The sequence below is a fragment of the Nerophis lumbriciformis genome, linkage group LG05 (assembly GCF_033978685.3).
Source record: "Nerophis lumbriciformis linkage group LG05, RoL_Nlum_v2.1, whole genome shotgun sequence".
Taxonomy (NCBI): Eukaryota; Metazoa; Chordata; class Actinopteri; order Syngnathiformes; family Syngnathidae; genus Nerophis; species Nerophis lumbriciformis.
Window position 1 is genome coordinate 20,927,714 of NC_084552.2, and position 27,927 is coordinate 20,955,640.

The 27,927-nt window shown below is 38.2% G+C and overlaps 1 protein-coding gene across 3 annotated transcripts in view; it reads right to left on the bottom strand.

Moving 5' to 3' along the window:
• col4a6 (collagen, type IV, alpha 6) overlaps nucleotides 1-27,927 on the bottom strand; it is a 174,088-nt gene that overhangs the window by 47,885 nt on the left and 98,276 nt on the right. For all 3 annotated transcript variants that reach the window (XM_061961131.2, XM_061961130.2, XM_061961129.2), the window contains exons 5-13: nucleotides 5,488-5,622; nucleotides 3,852-3,896; nucleotides 3,657-3,776; nucleotides 3,520-3,585; nucleotides 3,260-3,295; nucleotides 3,065-3,127; nucleotides 2,951-2,986; nucleotides 2,831-2,872; nucleotides 2,659-2,748 (exon numbers count right to left, since the gene is read on the bottom strand). In XM_061961131.2, coding sequence (XP_061817115.1) covers nucleotides 2,659-2,748; nucleotides 2,831-2,872; nucleotides 2,951-2,986; nucleotides 3,065-3,127; nucleotides 3,260-3,295; nucleotides 3,520-3,585; nucleotides 3,657-3,776; nucleotides 3,852-3,896; nucleotides 5,488-5,622 — 633 coding nt within the window. The remainder of the gene's footprint in view (nucleotides 1-2,658; nucleotides 2,749-2,830; nucleotides 2,873-2,950; nucleotides 2,987-3,064; nucleotides 3,128-3,259; nucleotides 3,296-3,519; nucleotides 3,586-3,656; nucleotides 3,777-3,851; nucleotides 3,897-5,487; nucleotides 5,623-27,927) is intronic.

Below are 27,927 nucleotides of genomic sequence, written 5' to 3' on the forward strand. Positions count from 1 at the left end.
ATTAGCAGAAACCATATATATATATATATATATATATATATATATATATATATATATATATATATATATATATATATATATATATATATATATATATATATATATACATACATACATATATACACATATATACATACATATATATATACACATACATGTATATATACACACATATATATACATACATATATATATACACACATATATATATATATATATATATATATATATATATATATATATATATATATATATATATATATACATATATATAAATACATATCTTTATACACATATATATACATATATACACATACATATCTTTATACACATATATATACATATATACACACATATATGTACCGTATATACATATATATATATATATATATATATATATATATATATACATACATACATACATACATACATACATACATACATATATATATATATATACATACATATATATATATATAAATATATATATATATATATATATATATATACATACATATATATATATATATATATATATATATATATATATATATATATATATATATATATATATATATATATATATATATTATATTTGTATATATGGCTTTACTTATGCAAAGCTTCACAGCTAAATGTTCTCCAATAAGCACAAAGTTTTTTTATTTGTATTTTATTTTAGTGAAGTAATTTACAAAAGGTAAACATGGTAAGCTATTGGCTACTAGCAGCTATTAGTAGCTGTACACAACACCTTAGCACACAAGCTAAACATACGTAAGTAAGACATTTTTCAATAAACAAGTATTGAATAATCATAGTTGCACTTTACTTACAGATACAAAGTCTCCAAAACAGAGGCGTGTTAGAAAGTATCCACTAAGGAATGTGTGTATCGGCATGATTTAATTTAGTGCGTCACAAGCTTAATTTAAGGAATTATTGCATGGGTCTTTAACGTTTTCCAGGCCAAGGACCCCCAAACTGATAGAGAAAGGGAGCATTATTGTGCAATAGCTAGCTTGCAACTAGTGCTATAATTGACATGCTCGCAAGTAACGCGCTAATCACTAGCTGGCAACTATTGCCGTACTAAGATATTCACACACTAGGGCCAATTTAGTGTTGCCAATCAACCTATCCCCAGGTGCAGGTCTTTGAGGGTCGGAAAAAGACAGAGTTCCCACAGGGAACCCATGCAGTCACTGGGAGAACATGGAAACTCCACACAGAAAGACCCCCAGCCCGGGGATCGAACCAAGGACCTTCTTATTGTGAGGTACACGCACTAACCCCTGTACCACCGTGCTGCCCACTTTATCAATATAATTCATTTAATATAGTCATTCTAAAAACCTTGTTATTCCTCCAAAATTGGAGGATTATGTCAACATCAAGTGAGCTAGGGGGGGATTGGAGGGGTTGAATCAAAATTAGACATTTTTACGGGCGTAACAATAACCTCCATGTATGGTGGGGATCTACTGTACCGTATAATGCGGGGGTCTGCAACCTGCAGCTCTAGTGGCTCCCTAGAGCTTTTCAAAAATTTATGAAAATAGAAACAGATAGGGGAAAAATATATTTTTGTTTTTATTTTTGTTTTAACAGGGTTTCTGTAGGAGGACAACATGACACAAACCTCTCTAATTGTTAGAAATCCCACTGTTTATATTAAATGATTCTCTGATGAGAGTATTTGGCGAGCAAAGTTTTGTCCTACTAATTTTAGCGGTCCTTGAACTCACCGTCGTTTGTTTATATGTACAACTTTCTCCGACGCTGCCACAGAAAGACGTGTTTTATGCCACTTATTCTTTGTCCACCAAACGTTTCATGCTGTGTGTGAATGCACAAAGGTGAACTTTGTTGATATTATTGACTTGTGTGGAGTGCTAATAAGCCGTATTTGGTCACTGCATGACTGCAAGCTAATTGATGCTAACATGCTATTTAGGCTAGCTTTATGTACGAATTGCATCATTTAATTTCCTATGTCCTCTGTGTATTTAATTTATATCTGCATGTCTCATGACATATAACCTGTATGTAATATCGGCTGCATTTCTGATAGTTGTTTGTGTGCCATGTTGTTCCAGACCACAGCAAACGTAACCCAGCTTGCATAGATTGTTATAAATCCATTATAAGAAGACAGCCTGACGTTTTCTTTAACTTGGACACGCACATCTACACCTTTGGCCATTCTAAAACAGTCATTTAGAGGAGTTATCTCACCTCCTGAGAAGTTTTACTATTGTTTTTCAATGTTGTAAAAATGTGTAGAATAAATATTACATTTCAACATTTCTGTCAACGAAGATTTGTGTCAGCTTGTGACACACAGTCATTTTGATAGTAGGCTAATATCGCTAATATAGACACTTATATCATGTGTTGAGTTCATTATATCACTTATAGAAAGCTTTTAATTTTTTGCAGCTCCAGACATATTTATTTTTGTCTTTCAACATTTTGGGTTGCCGACCCCTGCTATAAATTATGCCTGAAAATGTTTCATAAATGAATTTAAAACATATTTGATAACTGTGAATTGCATATTATGGGGTTTTGTTTGTGACAAATAGGCATTTTTAGAGCTTTTTATGAGTGCGTCCATTATTTGCGTTACTGTACACTGTCTACATCCTTTGTTACCTTGTCTCCTTTGTAGATAGTAAGCGTTTGTTCGCTTCTCAGTGACCCATCGCCTGGAGTACCACTCGGGCCTGGAAGGCCCACGTCGCCCTGGAGCCAGAAATAGGCACAATGCACTTAGCCAATCAGACGGGGTCAATAAAAAGATAGATGATTAATTAGCAACACAAACCTTGTCCCCTCTTTCGCCTTGATATCCGTCACTACGACTCCCCTGAAAACAAGATTTACTTGGAACGGTCTCGTAATAATACAAAGCCAATGTTTTATAAGTTGGTTACTATTTACTTACCATTGGTCCTGGAAAACCGGGAGGACCAGGTGGGCCCTGGTCAAAAAAACCAGAACCTTAGTCAGTATCGGTAATTATTAATACATAATATAATGTGCAGTTTCCTCTACATACTGGGAACCCTTCAGGACCCGGTGGACCCATAAAGCCAACTGGACCATTAGGACCTGGGTAACCCTACAAGGACACACATACACACATGCATGCATGCGCACACACAGTTTATCTTCCTGATATCTGGTTGGATATTAGAAAGTGGAATTATTCAAATGTTACTGCTGGTTAAATATTACAATTACAAAATCTTACAGGTTGACCGTCTTCTCCTGGTAAACCCGGGTAACCCTACGACACAACGTTTAAGAAAAGGTTAACAATGTCAAATTTAGAATGTAATCTGACTATGATTTAATGCATGGTGAAAATGAGCTGGAGAGAAATTAAGTTCTGGTTGAGTCAACAATTTTGACAGTGTAACTTTGGCGTCATCTGCTGGTCGAATATAATTTTTGCAGGTGCACTGCATCAATTTTAATGATACAAATGAAAATGAGTCATTGAGAACTTACAGTTATTTCGCCACCATCAGTTATGTATCGAGGTTCTCCTTTTTGACCTTTTGGTCCACTAGGACCCTGGTGGAGGACACAACAGCATCATCACTAGGCACCACAAACATGATGAAAATGTTTAAAACAGTCCTCACGGTGAATCCAGGAGGTCCGGGCCCTCCTGTACCAAAGCCGGGATATCCAGGTTCCCCTCTTGTCCCGTTACAGCCATCCAGTCCGGGAAGTCCTCTGCCACCATGCTGACCGGTGTGACCCTGAGACCGCCAGAAGCCGTAATATTAACTTTGGATCAACACAGTGGAACATCACAAAGATGTGTATTGCCTTACAGGGACTCCATCATTTCCTTGGAATCCTGGTACTCCCATTGGACCCTGTTGGATCGCAATCAGTTAATGTAGATTTGTCTAAATGTCTTATGAATATGATGAATTAGGACGTGGGACGGATTGTACCATCCACCCACTTGTCCACACAAGGGTGTAAACTCACAACATACCAATTTAAAAATGTTGGTGGAATCAATCAAGTGGTGCTCAGGAACACCAAGGATTTTAGTGTACCAAATATTTGCACATATACAGTAGATCCTCGCCTACTGGCGGCTTGGTGTTCGTGGCCTTTTTTCTCTGCTTTGTACTGTAAATAAATATACATATATATATAAAATGCTACCTTAACTAGAAAGTGGGGGATAGTACTACGGGAAAAGGGTGCTGCAGCTATGACTCCAGCAGAGGGTGCTGTCTCACAAAACAATTCACTCAACATTTTGCAGCATTGGAAGATGTTGTAAGTGCAATACTAGATATATACTCTACTTAATGTATAAAACGGATTTTAAAATGTGTCAATAATTATGAGAGGCGTAGGGTTAGTTAGTTAGTTAGTAAAACATAGGTAGTACAAAAACTAGGGATGTCCGATAATGGCTTTTTGCCGATATCCGATATTGTCCAACTCTTTAATTACCGATACCGATATCAACCGATACCGATATCAAAAGATATATGCAGTCGTGGAATTAACACATTATTATGCCTTAATTTGGACAACCAGGTATGGTGAAGATAAGGTACTTTTTTTTAAAAATTATAAAATAAGATAAATACATTAAAAACATTTTCATGAATAAAAAAGAAAGTAAAACAATATAAAAACAGTTACATAGAAACTAGTAATTAATGAAAATTAGTCAAATTAACCGTTAAAGGTTAGTACTATTACTGGACCAGCAGCACGCACAATCATGTGTGCTTACGGACTGTATCCCTTGCAGACTGTATTGATATATATTGATATATAATGTAGGAACCAGAATATTAATAACAGAAAGAAACAACCCTTTTGTGTGAATGAGTGTGAATGAGTGTAAATGGGGGAGGGAGGTTTTTTGGGTTTGTGCACTAATTGTAAGTGTATCTTGTGTTTTATATGTTGATTTAATTAAAAAACAAAAAACAAAAAAAAACACAAAAAAAACGATACCGATAATAAAAAAACCAATACCGATAATTTCCGATATTACATTTTAACGCATTTATTGGCCGATAATATCGGCCTGCCGATATTATCGGACATCCCTAACAAAAACTAGTATTATTAGATCTTTTCATAAGCGCCTTTTTGCCTTTCTCCTGGTGTCTTGGAATTTAACAGGTAACTGTAACTGTTTTACTTGAGGTCCATCCTGTCATTTTAATGTGTAATGTGAATGTAATTTTATGTGTAACCCTTGAAAAAAAATGTTTTAATCTCAATGGGATTTTTTTCCTGGTTAAATAAAGGTTAAATAAAAAAACTAAAAAAACTAAAACCAAAATAACCCCACCATTAGCGGGGATCTAGGGGATCTAGGGGAGATGTAATTCGTATTTTTCGGAAATAATTAACTCGCCTCATACGCCACAAGTTATTGCCTTCGAGTACAAGCTACTTTAGGAACCAATCCTCTATAACACTCACTTTATCTCCTTTTGGGCCAGACGGTCCTTTTAGTCCAACATGTCCCTTCTCTCCTTTTGGCCCTGAAGGCCCTAAGATGCCGCGAGGACCCTCTGGTCCACTTTGACCCACTTCACCGAGAGGCCCTGGACGACCCTGAGAAGACAGAAGACAAGGTTACAAAAACAGCAGACAAAGGAATTCAGATTACATTGGAACTCTTACATTTGAATTACTGAACTGTTTATGATACACCAGTTGCATTTTCGCTGTGGGTCGTTTTGCATCTCAAGTGTTTTTCAGCATAAGGGTCCCTATTCTCCTGTTTGCGCTTGAAGGGGAACTGCACTTTTTTGGGGGGAGAATTTTGCCTATCGTTCACAATCCATATGACAGACAAGAAGACAAAAGGTGTTTTTTTGTTGCCTTCTAATACGTAAAAATATGTTTATTGCATTGCTAGCTGGCTAGCAATGCAGCTAATGGTGCAATCAATTCTACCTCTAAATCTAAAAAAAATGCATTCAAAAACCATCAACAGTACTTCATTTATGTTCCGTAACCTGTAAAATAACCAAACTGTTATTGTTATTGTAAGAGTGAACACGGAGGAACTCTTTTTCCACCGGAGTAACACACCGGCATGCTTCGGTATAAGTCATAATAGCTAACTACAGCGAGAGATAACTTCACTTCTACGTCAGCACCCAAATCGCGTTTGAGTTTGTAATGCACAACACAACGTGACAGGACACCAATCTGTACTAAATGAAAAACATGAACAGCCATGTTGCAGTATATGTAAATTAATATTTCATGTTTTGTTTGTATACAGCGAGCCAGACAGTGTATGCACTAGAGTTGTAATAACAAACGTGACGTGCTGCGTGTATCATGATCAATATTAAAGTGACTCACTTGATGGACAGTTGTGCGTTTGGCCCAGCTAGCCGGGGGACGGTTTTCCCGGTTTATTTTGGGTAAGAACTCAATTTCTGTTGGCATAGCTTGTCTCCAAGTTCCACATTTACAACGTCAAAATCACGCCAAACTCACTCTCTCTGCTTCTGTCTGCTCCAAAGTGTCAGCCTCTGTTCATGCTCGGTTCTATAACCAGCAGTTCATCCTCCGTATATTCAGGTTCAAAAAGATAAAGTCGTGAATTCTCATTTGTCAAAAAAAAGCCACCTTTGTTGTCTGTTACCAAGTCTGCCATCATTAAAAAAAACACTTGCGTTAGTTTCCGGAAGTAGGAACACACATTTGTTGCCGAAAGTCTGAAGTGTGGTGCGGTGTGTGTGTGTGTGTGTGTGTGTGTGTGTGTGTGTGTGTGTGTGTGTGTGTGTGTGTGTGTGTGTGTGTGTCTCTGTATGAGCACGAGTCGGAGAGTGACACCTTGCACCAACTAAAAAATATAACAAGAACACTACCTTAGCTTATGGTACCATTAGTGGTTTGGCTGAACATAAGTAATTTCAAATGTTTGTATTTTTCCACATTTACTAATTACATTGAATATTGCTCGTATAACCAGTGGTGGTCAACCAAGCCGAGATGGCTGTTGAACAGCAAGAATTGGTGCTGTGTTGTACCTGTTATCCATCGTCCCATATCTTTGTCTGAAATATGCTTAGGCCTTGCTCCTCGCAATTTCCAGGGAGAACTACTGGCTGATTATTTACTGCCTTTGACACAGGCTTTGCCCTTCTCTTTTGAGGAGCTCAGACATTTCCTTCTCTGCTTAGCTAACATTGTCTTAGGGCTTACCTGGCCTAAGAGACACAACTCCCATGTTGACTGGTCCAAGACTGTTGTCATTACCGGGAGCTCCCATTGTTGATTCCAATGCTTTTGCTCTGCCATTACTCAGATCCCGGTTATTACTGTCAAACCTATCAAAGAGATAACCTTACCTACATTTCCGAGTGACTATAACAACCTCAAAGAGGTTTTCAGCAAAGATTGGTGCGCATGCCAACAGCTGCATGGCTGCTTCTTCCTGAACCAGCAACACACCAGATCGAGTGAGACTATTTGAGCCCAAAGGTTGGTCTTTTTGTCACCTTGATTTTATTGCACTAAACTTTAAAAACGTTAAACCTTAACATTGCCTCATCTGCCTCCAAAGCAAGTTTTTCTTCATCGACAAGCAGATGAACGCATAGCACGGGAGGAATTAATTGCTTCATGTTTATATTTATTAGCTGTAATCGCCACACGATCCTCAATGTGACATCCTGAAGACATCAGCGTCATTTTTATATATTCAGGTTCTACTGTCAAAGATAAACATCACGTTCAACTGGTCTTGCATATGTTATTAGAGAACCACCTTTTCGTCAAGGCTGAGAAACACAACTTCCACTTTGCTTCTGTTTCTTTTCTTGGTTTTATTGTGGAGAACAGGAAACTCAAGTCTGATCCAGCTAAAATTCAGGCTGTAGTCGACTGGCACAGAAATCATCTTTTGACGTTTCTAGGGTTTCCCAACTTCAATAGATTACTTATATGCAATTTTAGTAGATTCCTAGAATCTCTTTTGAAGCTCACATCTACTCAGCGCTCAAGTTTAGTTGGATTTCACTTTTTTTGTTAAACCTAAATTTATTATTATTTCTACCCTCATTCTTACTCAATCCAACCCTTCCCTTCTATTCGGCGTCAAGTTATATGCTTCAGACAGTGGTGTAGAATCTGTTAATTCTCAAAGTTCTGCCATTGACCAGAAACTCCATCTTTGCGACTTTTCTCTGTGTCTCTCCTCCGCTGTCGTATGTCGATAGCTACTGGCCGTCGTACTGCGTTGTCTAGAGAGTTCATTTCATCCCTTTATTGTCCGTATTGATCCTAACAACTTGGTCAATTGCTGCTGCGCCCAAAGGGTAATCTTCATCAGGCATGGTAAGCTTTGTCCCTGGTAAGTTTTGACTTCACCTTGACTTTCAGAATGGCAAACGTTATGCCTTGTCCAGACTGCATTTTCCTTTTGCCATCCAGACACAGAATGAAACAGTTATTCCTAGATACGTATTGTGGCTGCTCTGTAGTGGGAGGTTGAGAAGTCAGTGACAGATACCATTAAAGAACTTGCTACCTTCAGAAAGCTGCCATCCAGGACAACTATCGTCATACCTGAACTACCCTCTGAGGTGTTTCACTGGGCTCATAATTCCTAAATTGCCTGCCACCGGGGATGACACCGTAACATATTCCTTCTCAAGCTGGTGGCCCACACTTTGAGCTGATGCCAAGGAGTTTGTGACTGCCTACTCTATGTGGGCCCAAAAAAAAATATCTCACCAAGCTCCGGAAGGCCTCTTCCGACGACTTAGCATTCCTACCAGTTGTTGATAGATTCCAAGATGACCTACTTTATCACTCTCCCCCAAAGTCCTTCAGCTTTTGCGACTACCAACCTCTTGGTCCTCCATGTTTTCCGGCTAAGTGACATTCCCTTGGATGCAGTATTGGACAGAGACCCCTAATTCTCATTAGAAACATTTTGGAAGTCCTTGAAAGCCCTTTTTCAGCTACATCTAGCCCTTTTGGCTACCACCCTCAGACAGACAACCAAACGGAGCTGACGAACCAAGACCTGGAGGCAGCAATCCGATCCGTCTGCCACCAACACCCTTCTTCTTGCTTCAAGTACATGTACGCCCACAACTCCCACATCAGTTATGTCACCAGAATGTAACCCTTTTGTGCCACTTACGGTGTCCAATAATCTTTTTATCTGTGGTATTTACTTTTGCCTCAGCTAACACTTGCTTTTCTAAGCTGTTCGGTAGTTTTACCTTTACCTTTTCTTGTCCTGTTGCCGTTATTTAACAGTGCTCCTCAGTTTATTTGTTTGCATAGTAATTTTAGTTGGTCTGTTTTTTTGTTTTATTGATTTGTGTGAACTGTATGATTTCCAATAAAATATTATATGACAAAACATAACATCTTGTAGACAAAATTGGGCACTATGTTGACTGACCAGTGAATCTAAGAAGGACAATGGAAAAAAAGAGAAAGCAAATTTAATCAAAATGATCACAGCAGCTCCTTAAAAGAAGTGTTTTGTTGCTTCAAAGCATGCTAATTCCCGTGTGTGTTGTATGCAGGGAGAACTTCGTTGTTCGGTTATTTTGGATTCAACTTTTAACATTGGCAGTCCATGGGCTCAGAAAAGTTGGTGAATGATGCGACAAATAGCAATGGTTGACGATGGACTGTTTTTGCCCTTATCACAACTCAGGAGCGTTTAATTGTCTTGACCATGTTGGGTGTACTAGCGGGTGCAGCCAGGGGGCACACATGCTGGTGATGAGAGGGTATGCACAGGTTAAATGCGGCCTGTCAGAACTGTATAGCTGCCCTTTCATATCCACACCTGGTTTTACACAGGGGAACAAATGCCACGGTGGCACTTTCTCTCACACCGCTCGTTTGGCTTTTATTCCGCCCGCCCTTACTTTCTTTTTGTCTTGATCATAATGATAATGAATAATCGTGTGTGTATGCATTGTATCTGACAATGAAGGTCAAAGAAGTCAGCTCATCACAAGGCGACAGCTCCATTTCATATTTTCACACACATGCCTGTTTTTGTTGCATAAAGGGTAGAAGTCAAGTGGTGGTTATGGTAGGGACATTTTTTTAGTTTGTGTGGCTCACGTTGCTCAACACATGGGGGATATTTTAAGAGGACGAAAGCTCATGTTGTATATCAGGGTTGTCCAAACTTTTTCTACTGATGCAAAAACCAATCTAACGTTGGAAAATGCTAAGCTACCTTAACAAAACATCTTAGTTTTGTTTTGTAGAGATTAGTGTAATATCTAATATTATCTCTCAGTAATAGTTAATGCAATTTAGTTTTACAATGTGCCAAGAGCTAATAAAGAACAGTCAGCGTGACAAAAATGGCCTCCAAACTGCACTTTGGACCCCTCTGTCCTACATCAATCAACACGGACCACCTCATGCAGTCCAACCATCATGGAAGCGTTACGTTAGGTTAGTGTGGTTGCTCTGCTACCATTGTACATTTAATTTGGTCAAGTGTGAACACCATAACCCGAAACCACAGTGAGTACCAAACCAGTTGGTTTCGGTTTGCTAGCAAGTGAACTCTGATTACAAAACCCAAAACCAGTGAAGTTGGCACGTTGTGTAAATCGTAAATAAAAACAGAATACCGTGATTTGCTATTCCTTTTCAATCTATATTCAATTGAATAGACTGCAAAGACTAGATACTTAACGTTCGAACTGGAAAACTTTGTCACTTTTTGCAAATCATATGTTGCCATCTAAGCAACGTTATCATGGACGCCCCTGCTTATTTCAGCAAGACAATGCCAAACCACGTGTTACAACAGCGTGGCTTCATAGTAAAAAAGTGCGGGTACTAGACTGGCCTGCCAGTAGTTCAGACCTGTCTCCCATTTAAAATGTGTGGCGCAATATGAAGCCTAAAATACCACAACGGAGACCCCGGACTGTTGAACAACTTAAGCTGTACATCACGCAAGAATGGGAAATAATTCCACCTGAAAACTTCAAAAATTGGTCTCCTCAGTTCCCAAACGTTTACTGAGTGTTGTTAAAAGGAAAGGCCATGTAACACAGTGGTAAAAATGCCCCTGTGCCAACTTTTTTGCAATGTGTTGCTGTCATTAAATTCTAAGTTAATGATTATTTGCAAGAAAAAAAAAAAGTTCTCAGTTAGAACAATAAATATCTTGTCTTTGCAGTCTATTCAATAGAATATAAATTGAATTACACAATGTGCCAACATCACTGGTTTTGATGATAATAAATGATTAAGGACGGCGTGGCGAAGTTGGTAGAGTGGCCATGCCAGCATTCGGAGGGTTGCTGGTTACTGGGGTTCAATCCCCACCTTCTACCATCCTAGTCACGTCCGTTGTGTCCTTGGGCAAGACACTTCACCCCTTGCTCCTGATGGCTGCTGGTTAGCGCCTTGCATGACAGCTCCCGCCATCAGTGTGTGAATGTGTGTGTGAATGGGTGAATGTGGAAATACTGTCAAAAGCGCTTTGAGTACCTTGAAGGTAGAAAAGCGCTATACAAGTATAACCCATTTATCATTTACTTATTTAATTAGCATATATTCTGCATGTACATAAAGACAGACACGCTAAATGGACTGGGCTCACTATTTTATTTCATTTTATAATTACCGTATTTTTCGGAGTATAAGTCGCTCCGTAGTATAAGTCGCACCGGCCGAAAATGCATAACCAAGAAGGGAAAAAACATATATAAGTCGCACTGGAGTATAAGTCGCAGTTTTTGGGGAAATTGATTTGATAAAACCCAACACCAAGAATAGACATTTTAAAGGCAATTTAAAATAAATAAAGAATAGTGAACAACAGGCTGAATAAGTGTACGTTATATGACGCATAAATAACCAACTGAGAACGTGCCTGGTATGTTAACGTAACATATAATGGTAAGAGTCATTCAAATAACTATAACATATAGAACATGCTATACGTTTACCAAACAATCTGTCACTCCTAATCGCTAAATCCCATGAAATCTTATACGTCTAGTCTCTTACGTGAATGAGCTAAATAATATTATTTGATATCTTAAGGTAATGTGTTAATAATTTCACACATAAGTCGCTCCTGAGTATAAGTCGCACCAAACTATGAAAAAAACTGCGACTTATAGTCCGAAAAATACGGTAGTCGATTAGCTATTCACATGTTTTAATAAACGCCAAGTCCTTACTTTATGCATATGTTCTTTCTTACATTTAAGGTCTAGACCAGAGTACCAAAGTACCAGATTACCACACAAGTGTGAATGCAGCCTCAAGGACTACACATGCCTCAAAGCCACAGACGTCTGTGCCATTTGGAGACCGTCTATGTTTTTTGTGCCAGAGCTTCGCCGTGCCGACCTTCTAGCCTCATCACCTTCCAGCAGACTGGTCAGTTTGTAGGCCCAAATCCCACTCAGCACAAAGGGCACAAAGGGGCCCATTCTGGCCGGCTAAGCTCTCTGGACTTACCGCTCCCATCGGGTCCACCTCACTTCCTGGAACGCTCAGACAGACAGTGTCGATGGGACGGCTATGTGTGAAAGTGTGTATGATGTTCTGGATGGGTACCTCCCCTCTCCATCCCCCCTTCCCTCGGTCCCTCAGGGGGTTTAACCAGTCATATTGTTCTTGTGGCGGCGGAAGATTTAACTGTCACACTGCATGCTCAATGCAGGATGGTGATGGGGGCAGAATTTTGGTGATTTGGAAGTGTTGTGGCTCGGTCTTGGCAAATCCATAACTTTTGGTAGGTTTTGGTCACTATGATAACCAGTTTGAGACGCATGAACCTTGAACATGGAGACTCACACACAGCGTGGAATATCTTATCCAGACAGGAATGTTTAGGCTCTTTTCTTTTATCCACTCTTGCGATCAGGTTGCAAACCCAAACATTTTTTTCTCCAGAAAACGCAAGATGCGGGCCATTTATAAGCCTCTCGAACAAAAATAAAACAATTCGAAGAGCACTGCGTGTAGTGATGGGAATTGATTTTCCGGTTCCGATTCCACTTTCAATTCTGCTTAACGATTTAGTTCCTTAACGGTTCTCTTATCGATTCTTATTTGGAAAAAAAAGATTATCATCAATTTTTGTTTAGTTTATAGGTAACATGCCCTTACAAATCCTAAAGTGAGGTCTCAAGAGGCACATACCGTATTTTCCGGACCATAGGGCGCACCGGATTATAAGGCGCACTGCCGATGAGCGGGTCTAGTCAGGTCTATTTTCATACAAAAGGCGCACCAGATTATAGGGCGCATTACAGGGGTCATATTATTTTTTTTTTTTCTAAATTTAAAACACTTCCTTGTGGTCTACATAAAATGTAATGGTGGTTCTTTGGTCAAAATGTTGCATAGATTATGTTTTACAGATCATCTTCAAGCCGCTTTCTGACAGTCGCTTCAGGATGCGCCGTTATGTGGTCGGTCTTATTTACGTGGCTCACCTTCGGCAGCGTCTTCTCCCCGCCATCTTTGTTGTAGCGGTGTAGCGTGCAAGGACGGGGGTGGAAGAAGTGTCAAAAGATGGAGCTAACTGTTATTCAGACTTTACTTAAATCAATAACGGAGCAGCGTCTCCTCATCCGTGGCTCACTAGTGCAATAACAATGCCAGAAATGTGTCCCGTGAAAAAACGTCCAACCGGAACTCTCTAATAACTGAAGTTCCTTGGGTGAATATTGTTAACTCACTACACCGGTATGTTTTAGCGCTTTCAGTGCGAGTTTACTGACAGATATGAGTAAGAATATTACACTACTTTATATTAGAAATGGCAACAGTGGAGGATGAATGGTCCATAACAAGAAGATAGAGAAAAAGAAGAAGCTTGTCGACTACGGGGTCAACACGGACTACAAAGGCGGACGCGCGCAAATTTGCAGAACTTATGCAGATCTCAAATACAGATCAGCAGGTACCAGAAGGTAAGAAAAGTTGCTTTTGCAAAATATTGCGAAACAGAACGGCAGATAATAAGTCTGACCTTATGCACACACCATAATAATACTCGTATGTTGAAGCACAGTACAATCCATCAAGCGGTGCGGCTTCATAGCTTACCAAAGTTGTACTAAAACATTTTGATTTAGATTTTTGAGCGCCGTGTGTAATGTTCTATATTTTCAATGGAACATATAAAATGTCGGTGTTGTGTACTTGAGTCATATTGCAGTCTACACGTATCTCTTATGTGTGACTGCCAACATATTGCAGTCGACACGTATCTCTTATGTGTGACGGCCATCTACTGGTCACTTTTATCATTACACCATGTACCAAATAAAATAGCTTCGAGGTCGGTAAGGACAACCAAAATTATTCCATACATTAGGCGCACCGGGTTATAAGGCTCACTGTCGAGTTTTGAGAAAATACAAGGATTTTAAGTGTGCCTTATAGTCCGAAAAATACGGTACTTAGCATAGAAGAGAAAAAAATACTTTTTTGTAAATAAATATAAGAAATTAGTATTCTGTAGAATTTAATCATGTGCAAATTACACAAGAATGTAACATTTAGTAACGTGTGATATTTACTTATTACATACAAAGTGAGATATGTCAAGGTTTTATTTGTCATCATTTTGATAATTGTGGCTTACAATTTATGAAAACTACGAATTGAAAATCTCAGAAAATGTCATGTTTCAAAAACTGTAAACCACGATGACCAAAATGATTACAAATAAAGGCTTGACGTATGTTACTTTGCGTGTAATGAATTAATATCACAGATTAGTTTCACATTTAAAGTTAATTGCTGACATGAATTGACTTTTACATCATATGACAGAGAAAATCTGGTTGCAGTAAAACATGCAACTTTTCTCTGACTACAATTGAACATACACCTACCGAAAATGCAAACTTTTGACCACAAACTTAGCCGCTGTTTGGTGACATTCGTCTAGCGGCAGCAGACGTGAACTGGAGCTAATACTGCCCGATGTGTGTTCCTAAATTTGTGTTCCACGTCTTAGGTGAAGAGAGCAGTTATGATATTACAGAGTAAACAACTAAAAATGTGGGTTTTGGGCATTGTTTTCTCTAAACGCATATGTCTAAATATGGCCAAGGACACGCACTATTGTGGGTTTCCTGGACGTTGTTTTCATCACTAAAGGAAACATCTAATCTGTAGGAGAGAATCCCTCTGCCATTTTCAAGTATGTTTTTTTTTGAGTGGTCAGCTTGAAGCGTCCCTCTGTCTCTGACTCCCTCGTCGTCATGTGACATGAGTGTGTGTTTGTTACGATTTTGCTTCCCATATTTTTCAGATTATAAATCGCTCGGGAGTATACGTCGCACCGGCCGAAAATGCATAATAAAGAAGGAAAAAAACATATATACGCCGCACTCGAGTATACGTCGCATTTTTGGGGGAAATTTATTTGATAAAACCCAACACCAAGAATAGACATTTGAAAGGCAACTTAAAATAAATAAAGAATAGTGAACAACAGGCTGAATAAGTGTACGTTATATGAGGCATAAATAACCAACTGAGAACGTGCCTGGTATGTTAACGTAACATATTATGGTAAGAGTCATTCAAATAACTATACATATAGAACATGCTATACGTTTACCAAACAATCTGTCACTCCTGATCGCTAAATCCGACGAAATCTTCTTCCTTGTTGTCGCTCCTGGTATTCTCCGCTAGTGTCCTTTCTTTCTGCTGCTCGATGGCCGTTTTCTGATGCATATTTCACTACGTCCATCTTGTAATCTGCAGTATATGATTTCCTTTTCGGTGCCATTTTTCTTCAGCCCTCTCAGTTTTTATAAGTTACCGCCAATGTTGATATGATCCATTTTAATAGCTACGGCAGTAGCATATAGCAGTTAGCATCCCATGACCCACAATGCACTTCTGCCATGACCCTCCCCCGCCGAATTCTTATTGGTTGACGTGTGTGTGACGATTGCTGACATTTGCTTAGTCTCTTCCGTGAATTAGATAAATAATATTATTTGATATTTTACGGTAATGTGTTAATAATTTCACACATAAGTCGCTCCGGAGTATATGTCGCACCCACGGCCAAACTATGAAAAAAACTGCGATTTATAATCCGCAAAATACGGTACTAGTTTCCATGACCCACCTTATCTTGCCTCTGATTGGCCAGTCCATAATGTTTCGCCCTAACCTTAGCCAATTTTCACTCATCATTCGAACTCCAATCATCACGGATTTTCTCCGTATGTAAGGATTTTCTCATTCATCCAGGTCATTGTCCATCCATCCATTTCTTACCGCTTATCCCTTTCGGGCTATGTATTTTCTCCATATACGGTATTTGTTGGCCTGGATTCACAGTCCATTTTCTCTCTTTGTAACTTGTAGCGTTGATGTAAGTCACCTAGCGACATGGCTCTAAAAGTAGCTAAGCTACAGAAAAAGCTACTCGTTAACAAAGTAGCTAAGCTACTGCCAAGCTACTGGAGAATGCAGTTAAGCTACGAAGCTTAGCTACAGGTAGCTTGTTACTGCCTATCACTGCTTAAAGAATACACAAATACAAATAGACGGAGTAGATATTGAAAGGGTAAAAGAAATAGATGATAAAATGAACTGGAAATCTCATATACAAAACATACAACATAAGGTGGCAAAAAACATTTCAATAATGAATAAAGCAAAATACGTCCTGGGCCAAAAATCACTTCATATTCTCTACTGCTTGCTAGTGTTAACATATCTGAGTTATTGTGCAGAAATGTGGGGAAATAACTACAAATGTGCGCTACATTCGCTAACCGTGTTACAAAAAAGATCAATTAGAATAATACATAATGTTGGATATAGAGAACATACAAACCCCTTATTTATTGAGTCAAAAATATTAAAGTTTGGTGATTTGGTAAAATTGCAAACAGCTAAAATGATGTACAAAGCAAACTATAACCTGCTACCAAAGAATGTACAACAATTCTTCTCAACTAAAGAGGAAAATATAACCTTAGAGGAAAAAATAATTTAAAACATTTATATGCACGTACAACACTCAGAACCTTTAGCATATCAGTATGTGGAATTAAATTATGGAATGGATTAAGTAAAGAAGTTAAACATTGTACTGATTTGATCCAGTTTAAGAGGTTGTTCAAATGAATAGTGCTTACAAAGTACAAAGAAGAAGAATTATGAGAAATACTTTCAACCTTATTGAAAATAAGATATTCTTCATCTCAGTATGTTAATAATGATTTAATTAATTCATTATATATTACAAAACTGTTGTGTATACTAATTCACAGATGTTATTTTATTATAAAAAGGTCAGTAAATGATTCTATATATTTGTAAACGCTCTGAAGTGGGAAAGGGGTAGGATTAAATAAGCTTTGCTTCTTCCTACTCCTTTTCGGACATGATGTAAAGTGAAATGATATGAAACTGTGTGATGTATTATACTGTAACTGTGTTCATGTTCGAAATAAACTAAAGAAAGAAAAAAAAGAAAGAAACATGTAATTGTGCTAAATTAAAAAGTATGCCTCACCTCCCTCCTATGAGTCCAACTTAAAAGCTTGTAGCTTTGATGTAAGCTACATAGCGACATGGCTCTAAAAGTAGCTAAGCTACAGGGATAGTTACTTGTTAAAAAAGTAGCTAAGCTAGAGGGAAAGCTACTCGTTAAAAAAGTAGCTAAGCTAGAGGGAAAGCTACTCGTTAAAAAAGTAGCTGAGCTACAACCAAGTTTCTAGAGAATGTAGTTAAGCTACATAGCTTAGCTACAGGTAGCTTGTTACTGCCTATCACTACTAATGTAAGATGTAATTGTGCTAAACACCTCCCGCCGATGAGTCCAACTTAAAAGCTTGTAGCTTTGATGTAAGCTACCTCGCGACATGGCTCTAAAAGTAGCTAAGCTACAGGGAAAGCTACTCGTTAAAAAAGTAGCTAAGCTACAGAGAAAGCTACTCGTTAAAAAAGTAGCTAAGCTAGAGGGAAAGCTACTCGTTAAAAAAGTAGCTAAGCTACAGGGAAAGCTACTCGTTAAAAAAGTAGCTAAGCTACAGGGAAAGCTCCTCGTTAAAAAAGTAGCTAAGCTAGAGGGAAAGCTACTCGTTAAAAAAGTAGCTGAGCTACAACCAAGTTTCTGGAGAATGTAGTTAAGCTATGTAGCTTAGCTACAGGTAGCTTGTTACTGCCTATCACTACTAATATAAGATGTAATTGTGCTAAACACCTCCCTCCGATGAGTCCAACTTAAAAGCTTGTAGCTTTGATGTAAGCTACCTCGCGACATGGCTCTAAAAGTAGCTAAGCTACAGGAAAAGCTACTCGTTAAAAAAGTAGTTAAGCTACAGGGAAAGCTCCTCGTTAAAAAAGTAGCTAAGCGACAGGGAAAGCTACTTGTTAAAAAAGTAGCTGAGCTACAACCAAGTTTCTGGAGAATGTAGTTAAGCTATGTAGCTTAGCTACAGGTAGCTTGTTACTGCCTATCACTGCTTAAAGATGTAATTGTGCTAAACACCTCCCTCCTATGAGTCCAACTTAAAAGCTTGTAGCTTTGGTGTAAGCTACATAGCGACATGGCTCTAAAAGTAGCTAAGCTACAGGGAAAGCTACTCGTTAAAAAATTAGCTGAGCTACAACCAAGTTTCTGGAGAATGTAGTTAAGCTATGTAGCTTAGCTACAGGTAGCTTGTTACTGCCTATCACTACTAATGTAAGATGTAATTGTGCTAAACACATCCCGCCGATGAGTCCAACTTAAAAGCCTGTAGCTTTGAGGTAAGCTACCTAGCCACATGGCTCTAAAAGTAGCTAAGCTACAGGGAAAGCTACTCGTTAAAAAAGTAGCTAAGCTACAGGGAAAGCTCCTCGTTAAAAAAGTAGCTAAGCGACAGGGAAAGCTCCTCGTTAAAAAAGTAGCTAAGCGACAGGGAAAGCTACTCGTTAAAAAAGTAGCTAAGCGACAGGGAAAGCTACTCGTTAAAAAAGTAGCTAAAAGACAGGGAAAGCTACTCGTTAAAAAAGTAGCTAAGCTACAGGGAAAGCTACTCGTTAAAAAAGTAGCTGAGCTACAACCAAGTTTCTGGAGAATGTAGTTAATCTACGTAGCTTAGCTACAGGTAGCTTGTTACTGCCTATCACTGCTTAAAGATGTAATTGTGCTAAACACCTCCCTCTTATGAGTCCAACTTAAAAGCTTGTAGCTTTGATGTAAGCTACATAGCGACATGGCTCTAAAAGTAGCTAAGCTACAGCAAAAGCTACTCGTTAAAAAAGTAGCTAAGCTACAGGGAAAGCTCCTCGTTAAAAAAGTAGCTAAGCTACAGGGAAAGCTACTCGTTAAAAAAGTAGTTAAGCGACAGGGAAAGCTACTCGGTAAAAAAGTAGCTGAGCTACAACCAAGTTTCTGGAGAATGTAGTTAAGCTATGTAGCTTAGCTACAGGTAGCTTGTTACTGCCTAACACTGCTTAAATATGTAATTGTGCTAAACACCTCCCTCCTATGAGTCCAACTTAAAAGCTTGTAGCTTTGATGTAAGCTACATAGCGACATGGCTCTAAAAGTAGCTAAGCTACAGGAAAAGCTACTCGTTAAAAAAGTAGCTGAGCTACCGCCAAGCTACTGGAGATTGCAGTTAAGCTGCGTAGCTTAGCTACAGGTAGCTTGTCACTGCCTGTCACTACTTATGTAAGATGTAATTGTGCTAAATTAAAAAAGTATGCCAACTTAAACATCACCCTGAGGTGACAAGAACATTTTGAGCCCATGTATTTGGCGCAAAGGCCAAACACCTTTCAAATAATAAATTATGTATAAATATAAATAAATCACCAAAATGATTCCCGAGCGCGGCCACCACTGCTGCTCACTGCTCCCCTCACCTCGCAGGGGGTGGAACAAGGGGACGGGTCAAATGCAGAGGGTAGTTTCACCACACCTAGTGTGTGTGCGACTATCAGTGGTACTTTAACTTTAAACGAACACACAGATGTTTAGGGTTTCATTTTCGATATAAGTCATTTAATGGTGCTAAAAACACAGTGTTTTCCTACAGAGTTCTGAAAGTAGTTTGTTTTGGAGAGGAGCCCCAGTGACACTTGGTTAGAAATGAGTTTAAAAATGCAACCAAACTTGAACCATGCACATACAGTACAAGTTGTAACCCACAACTGCGTCCAAGATGGGAGCCTCTAACAACTTCCTCCCTTCTGTGTTTACAACAAGAGTTTTGTCAGCGTGACAAAGGTTCTCGCGGCCCATCACGGCCCCATGCAGCTGTATTTATTTAACCAATTTAGTTTGTTAATACTCTGCTGATGTGCACATTTTCTGGATCACTTGTTGAGAGTCCCACTGATGTGAAGCCCACCCAAGCTGAGGCTCCTACACATATGATAAGAAAAGTTCTCACCTTTAACTTTTTACCGTTTGATGTCCTTTGTGCGCACACCCCGGGTGGCGGTTCTAGACACGTTTTACCAGGGGGGCGCAAAGAAGGGGCCAGTGTTTAACCACTTGGACATGGCAACAAATCATATTTCAAAAATGTATTTTATTTCACTTTAAATCAGAAAAACATGAAATTAACAAAAAGCCAGTCATTGTTCCCATTGAAGCCCCAATACAGTTAAATCCACAACTAATAAAGTTGATTTGATTTGATTTGATTAGTGTTGTCCCGATACCAATATTTTGGTACCGGTACCGTTACCAAAATTATTTAGATACTTTTCGGTACTTTTCGAAATAAAGGGGACCACAAAAAATTGCATTATTGGCTTTATTTTAACAAAAAATCTTACGGTACATTAAACATGTGTTTCTTATTGCAAGTTTGTCCTTAAATAAAATAGTGAATGTACAATACAACTTGTCTTTTAGTAGTAAGTAAGCAAACAAAGGCTCCTAATTAGGGATGTCCGAAAATGGCTTTTTGCCAATATCCGATATTCCGATATTGTCCAACTCTTTAATTACCGATACCGATATCAACCGATACCGATATCAACCGATATATACAGTCGTGGATTTAACACATTATTATGCCTAATTTGGACAACCAGGTATGGTGAAGATAAGGTACTTTAAAAATAAATTAATAAAATAAAATAAGATAAATAAATTAAAAACATTTTCTTGAATAAAAAAGAAAGTAACATTTTTGGAATCACAACAACTAGGGATGTCCGATAATGGCTTTTTGCCGATATCCGATATTCCGATATTGTCCAACTCTTTAATTACAGATACCGATATCAACCGATATATGCAGTCGTGGAATTAACACATTATTATGCCTAATTTGGACAACCAGATATGGTGAAGATAAGGTACTTTTTAAAAAAATTTATAAAATAAGATAAATAAATTAAAAACATTTTCTTGAATTAAAAAAAGAAAGTAAAACAATATAAAAACAGTTACATAGAAACTAGTAATTAATGAAAATTAGTAATTAACGGCCCTGCGATGAGGTGGCGACTTGTCCAGGGTGTACTCCGCCTTCCGCCCGATTGTAGCTGAGATAGGCTCCAGCGCCCCCCGCGACCCTCAAAGGGAATAAGCGGTAGAAAATGGATGGATGGATGGATGGATAGTAAAAGTAACTGTTAAAGGTTAGTACTATTAGTGGACCAGCAGCACGCACAATCATGTGTGCTTACGGACTGTATCCCTTGCAGACTGTATTGATATATATTGATATATAATGTCGGAAACAGAATATTAATAACAGAAAGAAACAACCCTTTTGTGTGAATGAGTGTAAATGAGTGTAAATGGGGGAGGAAGGTTTTTTGGGTTGGTGCACTAATTGTAAGTGTATCTTCTGTTTTTTATGTTGATTTAATAAAAATAAAAAAATAAATAAAAAATAAAAAAAACCATACCGATAATAAAAAAACGATACCGATAATTTCCGATATTACATTTTAACGCATTTATCGACATCTCTACTCCTAATGTAGCTGCTGACATATGCAATAACATATTGTGTAATTTGTAATTGTATTATTTTGTCAAAATTATTAAAGGCAAGTGGTAGAAAATGAATTATTAATCTTGTTCATTTACTGTTAATATCTGCTTACTTTCTCTTTTAACATGTTCCATCTACACTTCTGTTAAAATGAAATAATCACTTATTCTTCTGTTGTTTGATAGTTTACATTAGTTTTGGATGATACCACAAATTTGGGTATCATTCCGATACCAAGTCGTTACAGGATCATACATTGGTCACATTCAAAGTCCTCATGTGTCCAGGGACATATTTCTTGAGTTTATAAACATAATATAAATGTAAAAAAAACAACCAAAGAAGATGTTGTGAGGCCAAAAAATATCAACGTAATCATAGTAGTATCGACTAGATACGCTACTGTACTTGGTATCATTACAGTGGATGTTAGTTGTAGATCCACCAATGGCGTGACGCCGGTGAGCTACGAAGCGGACCTGTACTTTTTAGAGGCAGTATAGTACCGAAAATGATTCATTAGTATCGCGGTACTATACGAATACCTGTATACCGTACAACCCTATCCACAACTACCTTGCGTCCTAAAATCCCTGCATCTCTCCTATTTGCTTTTTTCCTAGTTAAAAGAAGGTGTTGAAACAAAACTAGTGTCATGTGCCTTTAGTGTGCTAAATGTCTATGTTCATAGCAAAGAGCATACAGAGTGCATCATGACAGAATACTTAAAAGAGATTGTTTGCAACCTTTAAATGTCTGCCTATGGAGTGTAACTTTCCAAAGTGTTGTAAGCATTATATCCCGCCTGTGTAAACGTCTGAGCGAGTAAACTACGCCCTACGTAACACATGAACACGCATTATTTGTGTCTATTGTCAAGCTCATGATAGTGATTTAGCAAAGTTTAGCTACTATCATGAATGTGTATTCGATCATAACAACAGCATTACCAGTGGTGTGCCGTCAGGGCCAGCAAGGCCTTCGCTGCTGGCCTAACATAACCAGAAATCATGATCATAATTACAGATAAAAGTACTTTTTTATTTACTTTCGCTAAATATCTAAAAGTATTCATATTCTCTTCATGTCTTATGCCTCTTTCCAGTGCTGTTGTTTTTAGGTTAGAGTTTGTATCCAATCAGAATTCAGCTAGCTTATGTTGCCATGCTGTACGAAATCTGCCCGGGGCCTTCAGAATCAACAATGCGGGCGTCCGTGCACTGTAAGTGAACAGGGACATACAGTTGATAGACAATTGCGATAGCCAATCAGATCACGAGTTGTTGTCAGTAAGGCCTTTTAGCTGGCCTAAGGTTGAACGTGACATTTACGCGTCCTGTGATTGGATACTCACCGGGACCGTTAGCGGATGAATTTGAGAGCACACACAGTTGATAGACAGTTGCGATAGCCAATCAGATCACAAGTTGTTGACAGTCGCTTCTCTAGGTAGCCTGATGTTAACGAGACTGTGATTGGATACTCACTTGTGAGTATCCAATCACAAGTTGATATATAGCAGGAAGCAGGAAGTGTTGACCCACAAAGAACAAAACGTTGATTAGGTGGCAGATATACATTTGCGAGGCCATTTTCAAGAAGGATATTTAAAGAGAAACTACATCTTGTGAGACGATGAAATGGGGAAATGCCCACCATTTTCACTCGAATCAACCCACTACGAGGGGCTATACGGCGTCGAATGGGTTCTACAAATTGTGAGTTCAAATATTTAATTTATTTTATTTTTTTGCAATTTTAATTTTGACAGTACCACATAAGATATGTTTTAATTGCTGATGCGGGTTCATTGATCTTTAAATGCGCCAAAAAATAACCCGTTTTGTACACTGTCGATGTGATTCAATATGCAGTAGGTGTAACTGTGTTCCTGTATAGCAGTGGTTCTTAACCTGGTTCCATCAAACCCTAGGGGTTCGGTGAGTCGGCCTCAGGGGTTCGGCAGAGCCTCCGCCGCAGCGGTCAAGACACACCAGACTCATGAATTGATTAACGTGGACCCCGACTTAAACAAGTTGAAAAACGTATGCGGGTGTAACCATTTAGTGGTCAATTGTACTTCTTGCAACTCAACGCCAAGAAAACGGAAATGCTGATTATCGGTCCTGCTAGACACCGACATTTATTTAATAATACCACCTTAACATTTGACAACCAAACAATTACACAAGGCGACTCGGTAAAGAATCTGGGTATTATCTTCGACCCAACTCTCTCGTTTGAGTCACACATTAAGAGTGTTACTAAAACGGCCTTCTTTCATCTCCATAATATCGCTAAAATGTGTTCCATTTTGTCCACTAGCGACGCTGAGATCATTATTCATGCGTTCGTTACGTCTCGTCTCGATTACTGTAACGTATTATTTTCGGGTCTCCCTATGTCTAGCATTAAAAGATTACAGTTGGTACAAAATGCGGCTGCTAGACTTTTGACAAGAACAAGACAGTTTGATCATATTACGCCTATACTGTATATACCTATATACATATATAGGTATACCTACATATATACCTATTCTGGCTCACCTGCACTGGCTTCCTGTGCACTTAAGATGTGACTTTAAGGTTTTACTACTTTCGTCTAAAATACTAAACGGTCTAGCACCAGCCTATCTTGCCGATTGTATTGTACCATATGTCCCGCCCAGAAATCTGCGTTCAAAGAACTCCGGCTTATTAGTGATTCCCAGAGCCCAAAAAAAGTCTGCGGGCTATAAAGCGTTTTCTATTCGGGCTCCAGTACTATGGAATGCCCTCCCGGTAACAATTAGAGATGCTACCTCAGTAGAAGCATTTAAGTCCCATCTTAAAACTCATTTGTATACTCTAGCTTTTAAATAGCCCCCCTTTTTTAGACCAGTTGATCTGCCGTTTCTTTTCCTTTCTCCTGTGCTCCCCCCTCTCCCTTGTGGAGGGGGAGACACACAGGTCCGGTGGCCATGGATGAAGTGCTGGCTGTCCAGAGTCGGGACCCGGGGTGGACCGCTCGCCTGTGCATCGGTTGGGAACATCTCTGCGCTGCTGACCCGTCTCCGCTCGGGATGGTCTCCTGCTGGCCCCACTATGGGCAGGAGTCTTAATATTATTAATATTATTATTATGTCAGACCCACTCGACATCCATTGCATTCGGTCTCCCCTAGAGGGGGGGGGGTTACCCACATATGCGGTCCTCTCCAAGGTTTCTCATAGTCATTCACATCGACGTCCCACTGGGGTGAGTTTTTCCTTGCCCTTATGTGGGCTCTGTACCGAGGATGTCGTTGTGGCTTGTGCAGCCCTTTGAGACATCAAACGGTAAAAGTTTAAATCAATCAATCGTGTAAATAAAAACTTCTCCCTATCGGCGTATCTGTACTGTAAAGTGAAAATTTGAATGACAATAAAAAAGAAGTCTAAGTCTAAGTATTATGGATACCCCCAAACAATGTTCCCTCTAATTTTCCATCTGATTTGCAGGTGTGTAATTTCTTGTGAGTTCATGCACTGTGTTGGTTTTGTTCTTTGAACAAGGTGATGTTCATGCACGGTTCATTTTGTGCACTAGTAAAAAAACAACATAACTTTGTCTTGAATTTGAAAAAAAAAAATTAACATATTTTTCACTAAAGACGGGTTCGGTGAATGTGCATATGAAACTGGTGGGGTTCGGTTCCTCCAAAAAGGTTAAGAACCACTGCTGTATAGTATTTCTCCAGCAATGGTGATGTGGTGACATAAATGATGGTATTTTGAGACATCACTGAAGGCCTAGGTGGGAAACGCACGGCCCGCCACTGAGCATGACTGCAAATTGTTAGTGGCGAGAGTCGTTTATAAAGAAAGAATGGCCAACTTAACAACAGGCGCCATTTTTGCTGCCGAGGACATGTCGTTTTAACGTTAGTTTTTTCTGACAAAATAAAACAAAATAATGTCTATATATAGTTCTAAACATACATCAGCTCATAAACTCACAATAAAGTATTTTGTGAAAGTATAATTTTGCGGTCGTATTTGACGCACTCAGCTGCTACATTCCTGCAGTGTGTTTTGACCAGCAGGCTCTATAACATGCACCCCACGCCGCAATGAACGTGAAAAAAAAAAATACGCAGAACAACCCGAAAAAATAAGGTATTACCCTCATTTTGACAAAACCTGTTAGCTAAAGTTTAGAACAACAATCAGGAAGAAATTGTGACTTTTGTGTGACGTATGTCACCTGTGATGTCTGCCTGCAATGTACTTGTAATCACTGTAAGTAGACTTAGACTTAGACTTAGACAAACTTTAATGATCCACAAGGGAAATTGTTCCACACAGTAGTTCAGTTACAAAGGATGGAAAGTGTAAGGATGGAAAGGACAATGCAGGTATAAAATAGACTAAAAATGTACCGTAGTAGCAATATAAAATATAACATATGTAATATTTACATAATATATGTACAGTATATGATATATACTGATATATTATATTATATGTGTATATCATACATATATCATACATTTATATCATATATATGAATCATTATGTATTATTCTAACTGATCTTTCTTATTTGTAACACACTAAGTGAATAAGTGTACTTTTGTAGTTATTTCCCCATAGTTCTGATCAGATATGGTAACACTGACAAAGAGTAGAGAATATGGTCCAGAACATATATATATATATTTTTTTTATTATTGACATATTTCTGGCCACTTTATGTTGTTTATTTTGGGGGGTGACACGCCTGAACGCTAGACTATTTCCTCAAGCCTACAAGCATTTTTTTTTAAATAATATTTTTAGTGATCGCAAAAAAATATATATATATATGTTTTAAAAAAGATATACCATTCCTTTATATATATATATATATATATATATATATATATATATATATATATATATATATATATATATATATATATACCCCGATCTCCCAAGGAAGAACACATTTTACGGCCCCCACCCCCAACACCAGCAGAATAGCTTTATTAACTTTATTAACAACGTTTTTTTCTAGTCTGTGATAGAAAGAAAATTGCCCCCAAAATTAAAGCAGTATTAAAACTATATACATTTTTAACCAACTTGAAACATTGCATACTAAAATTATACAAACAAAATAAATAATAATAAATCCAAATTGTTTGGCAATATTAACTCAGGAGCACGATATATAAAACACTTTAATCCCTAAAGTCTAGACACATACACATAAGCAAAAATTATTAAAAAAAAACAAAAACATGCATGTTAGTTAATGTATTTATTTTATTTATTCATTTAACCACAATTAAATATTAAACATATATTTGATACATTAATCCATCCATCCATTTCCTACCGCTTGTCCCTTTCGGGGTTGCTGGAGCCTATCCCAGCTGCAATCGGGCGGAAGGCGGGGTACACCCTGGACAAGTGACCACCTCATTATAGGGCTAACACATATATTCACACTCACATTCACACACTAGGGACCATTTAGTGTTGCCAATCAACCAATCCCCAGGTGCACGTTTTTGGAGGTGGGAGGAAGCCGGGGTACCCGGAGGGAACCCACGCAGTCACGGGGAGAACATGCACACTCCACACACAGAGAATATGGAGTGATTTTCAGTCCAGAACATATATATTTTTTTTTTATTATTGACATATTTCTGGCCAGTTTATGTTGTATATTTTGGGGGGTGACACGCCTGAACGCTAGACTATTTCCTCAAGCCTACAAGCATTTAAAAAATATATATATTATTAGTGATCGCAAAAAAAAAATATATATATATATATATATATATATATATATATATATATATATATATATATATATATATATATATATATATATAAATGTTTTAAAAAAGATATACCTTTCCTTTATATATATATATATATATATATATATATATATATATATATATATATTATATATATATATATA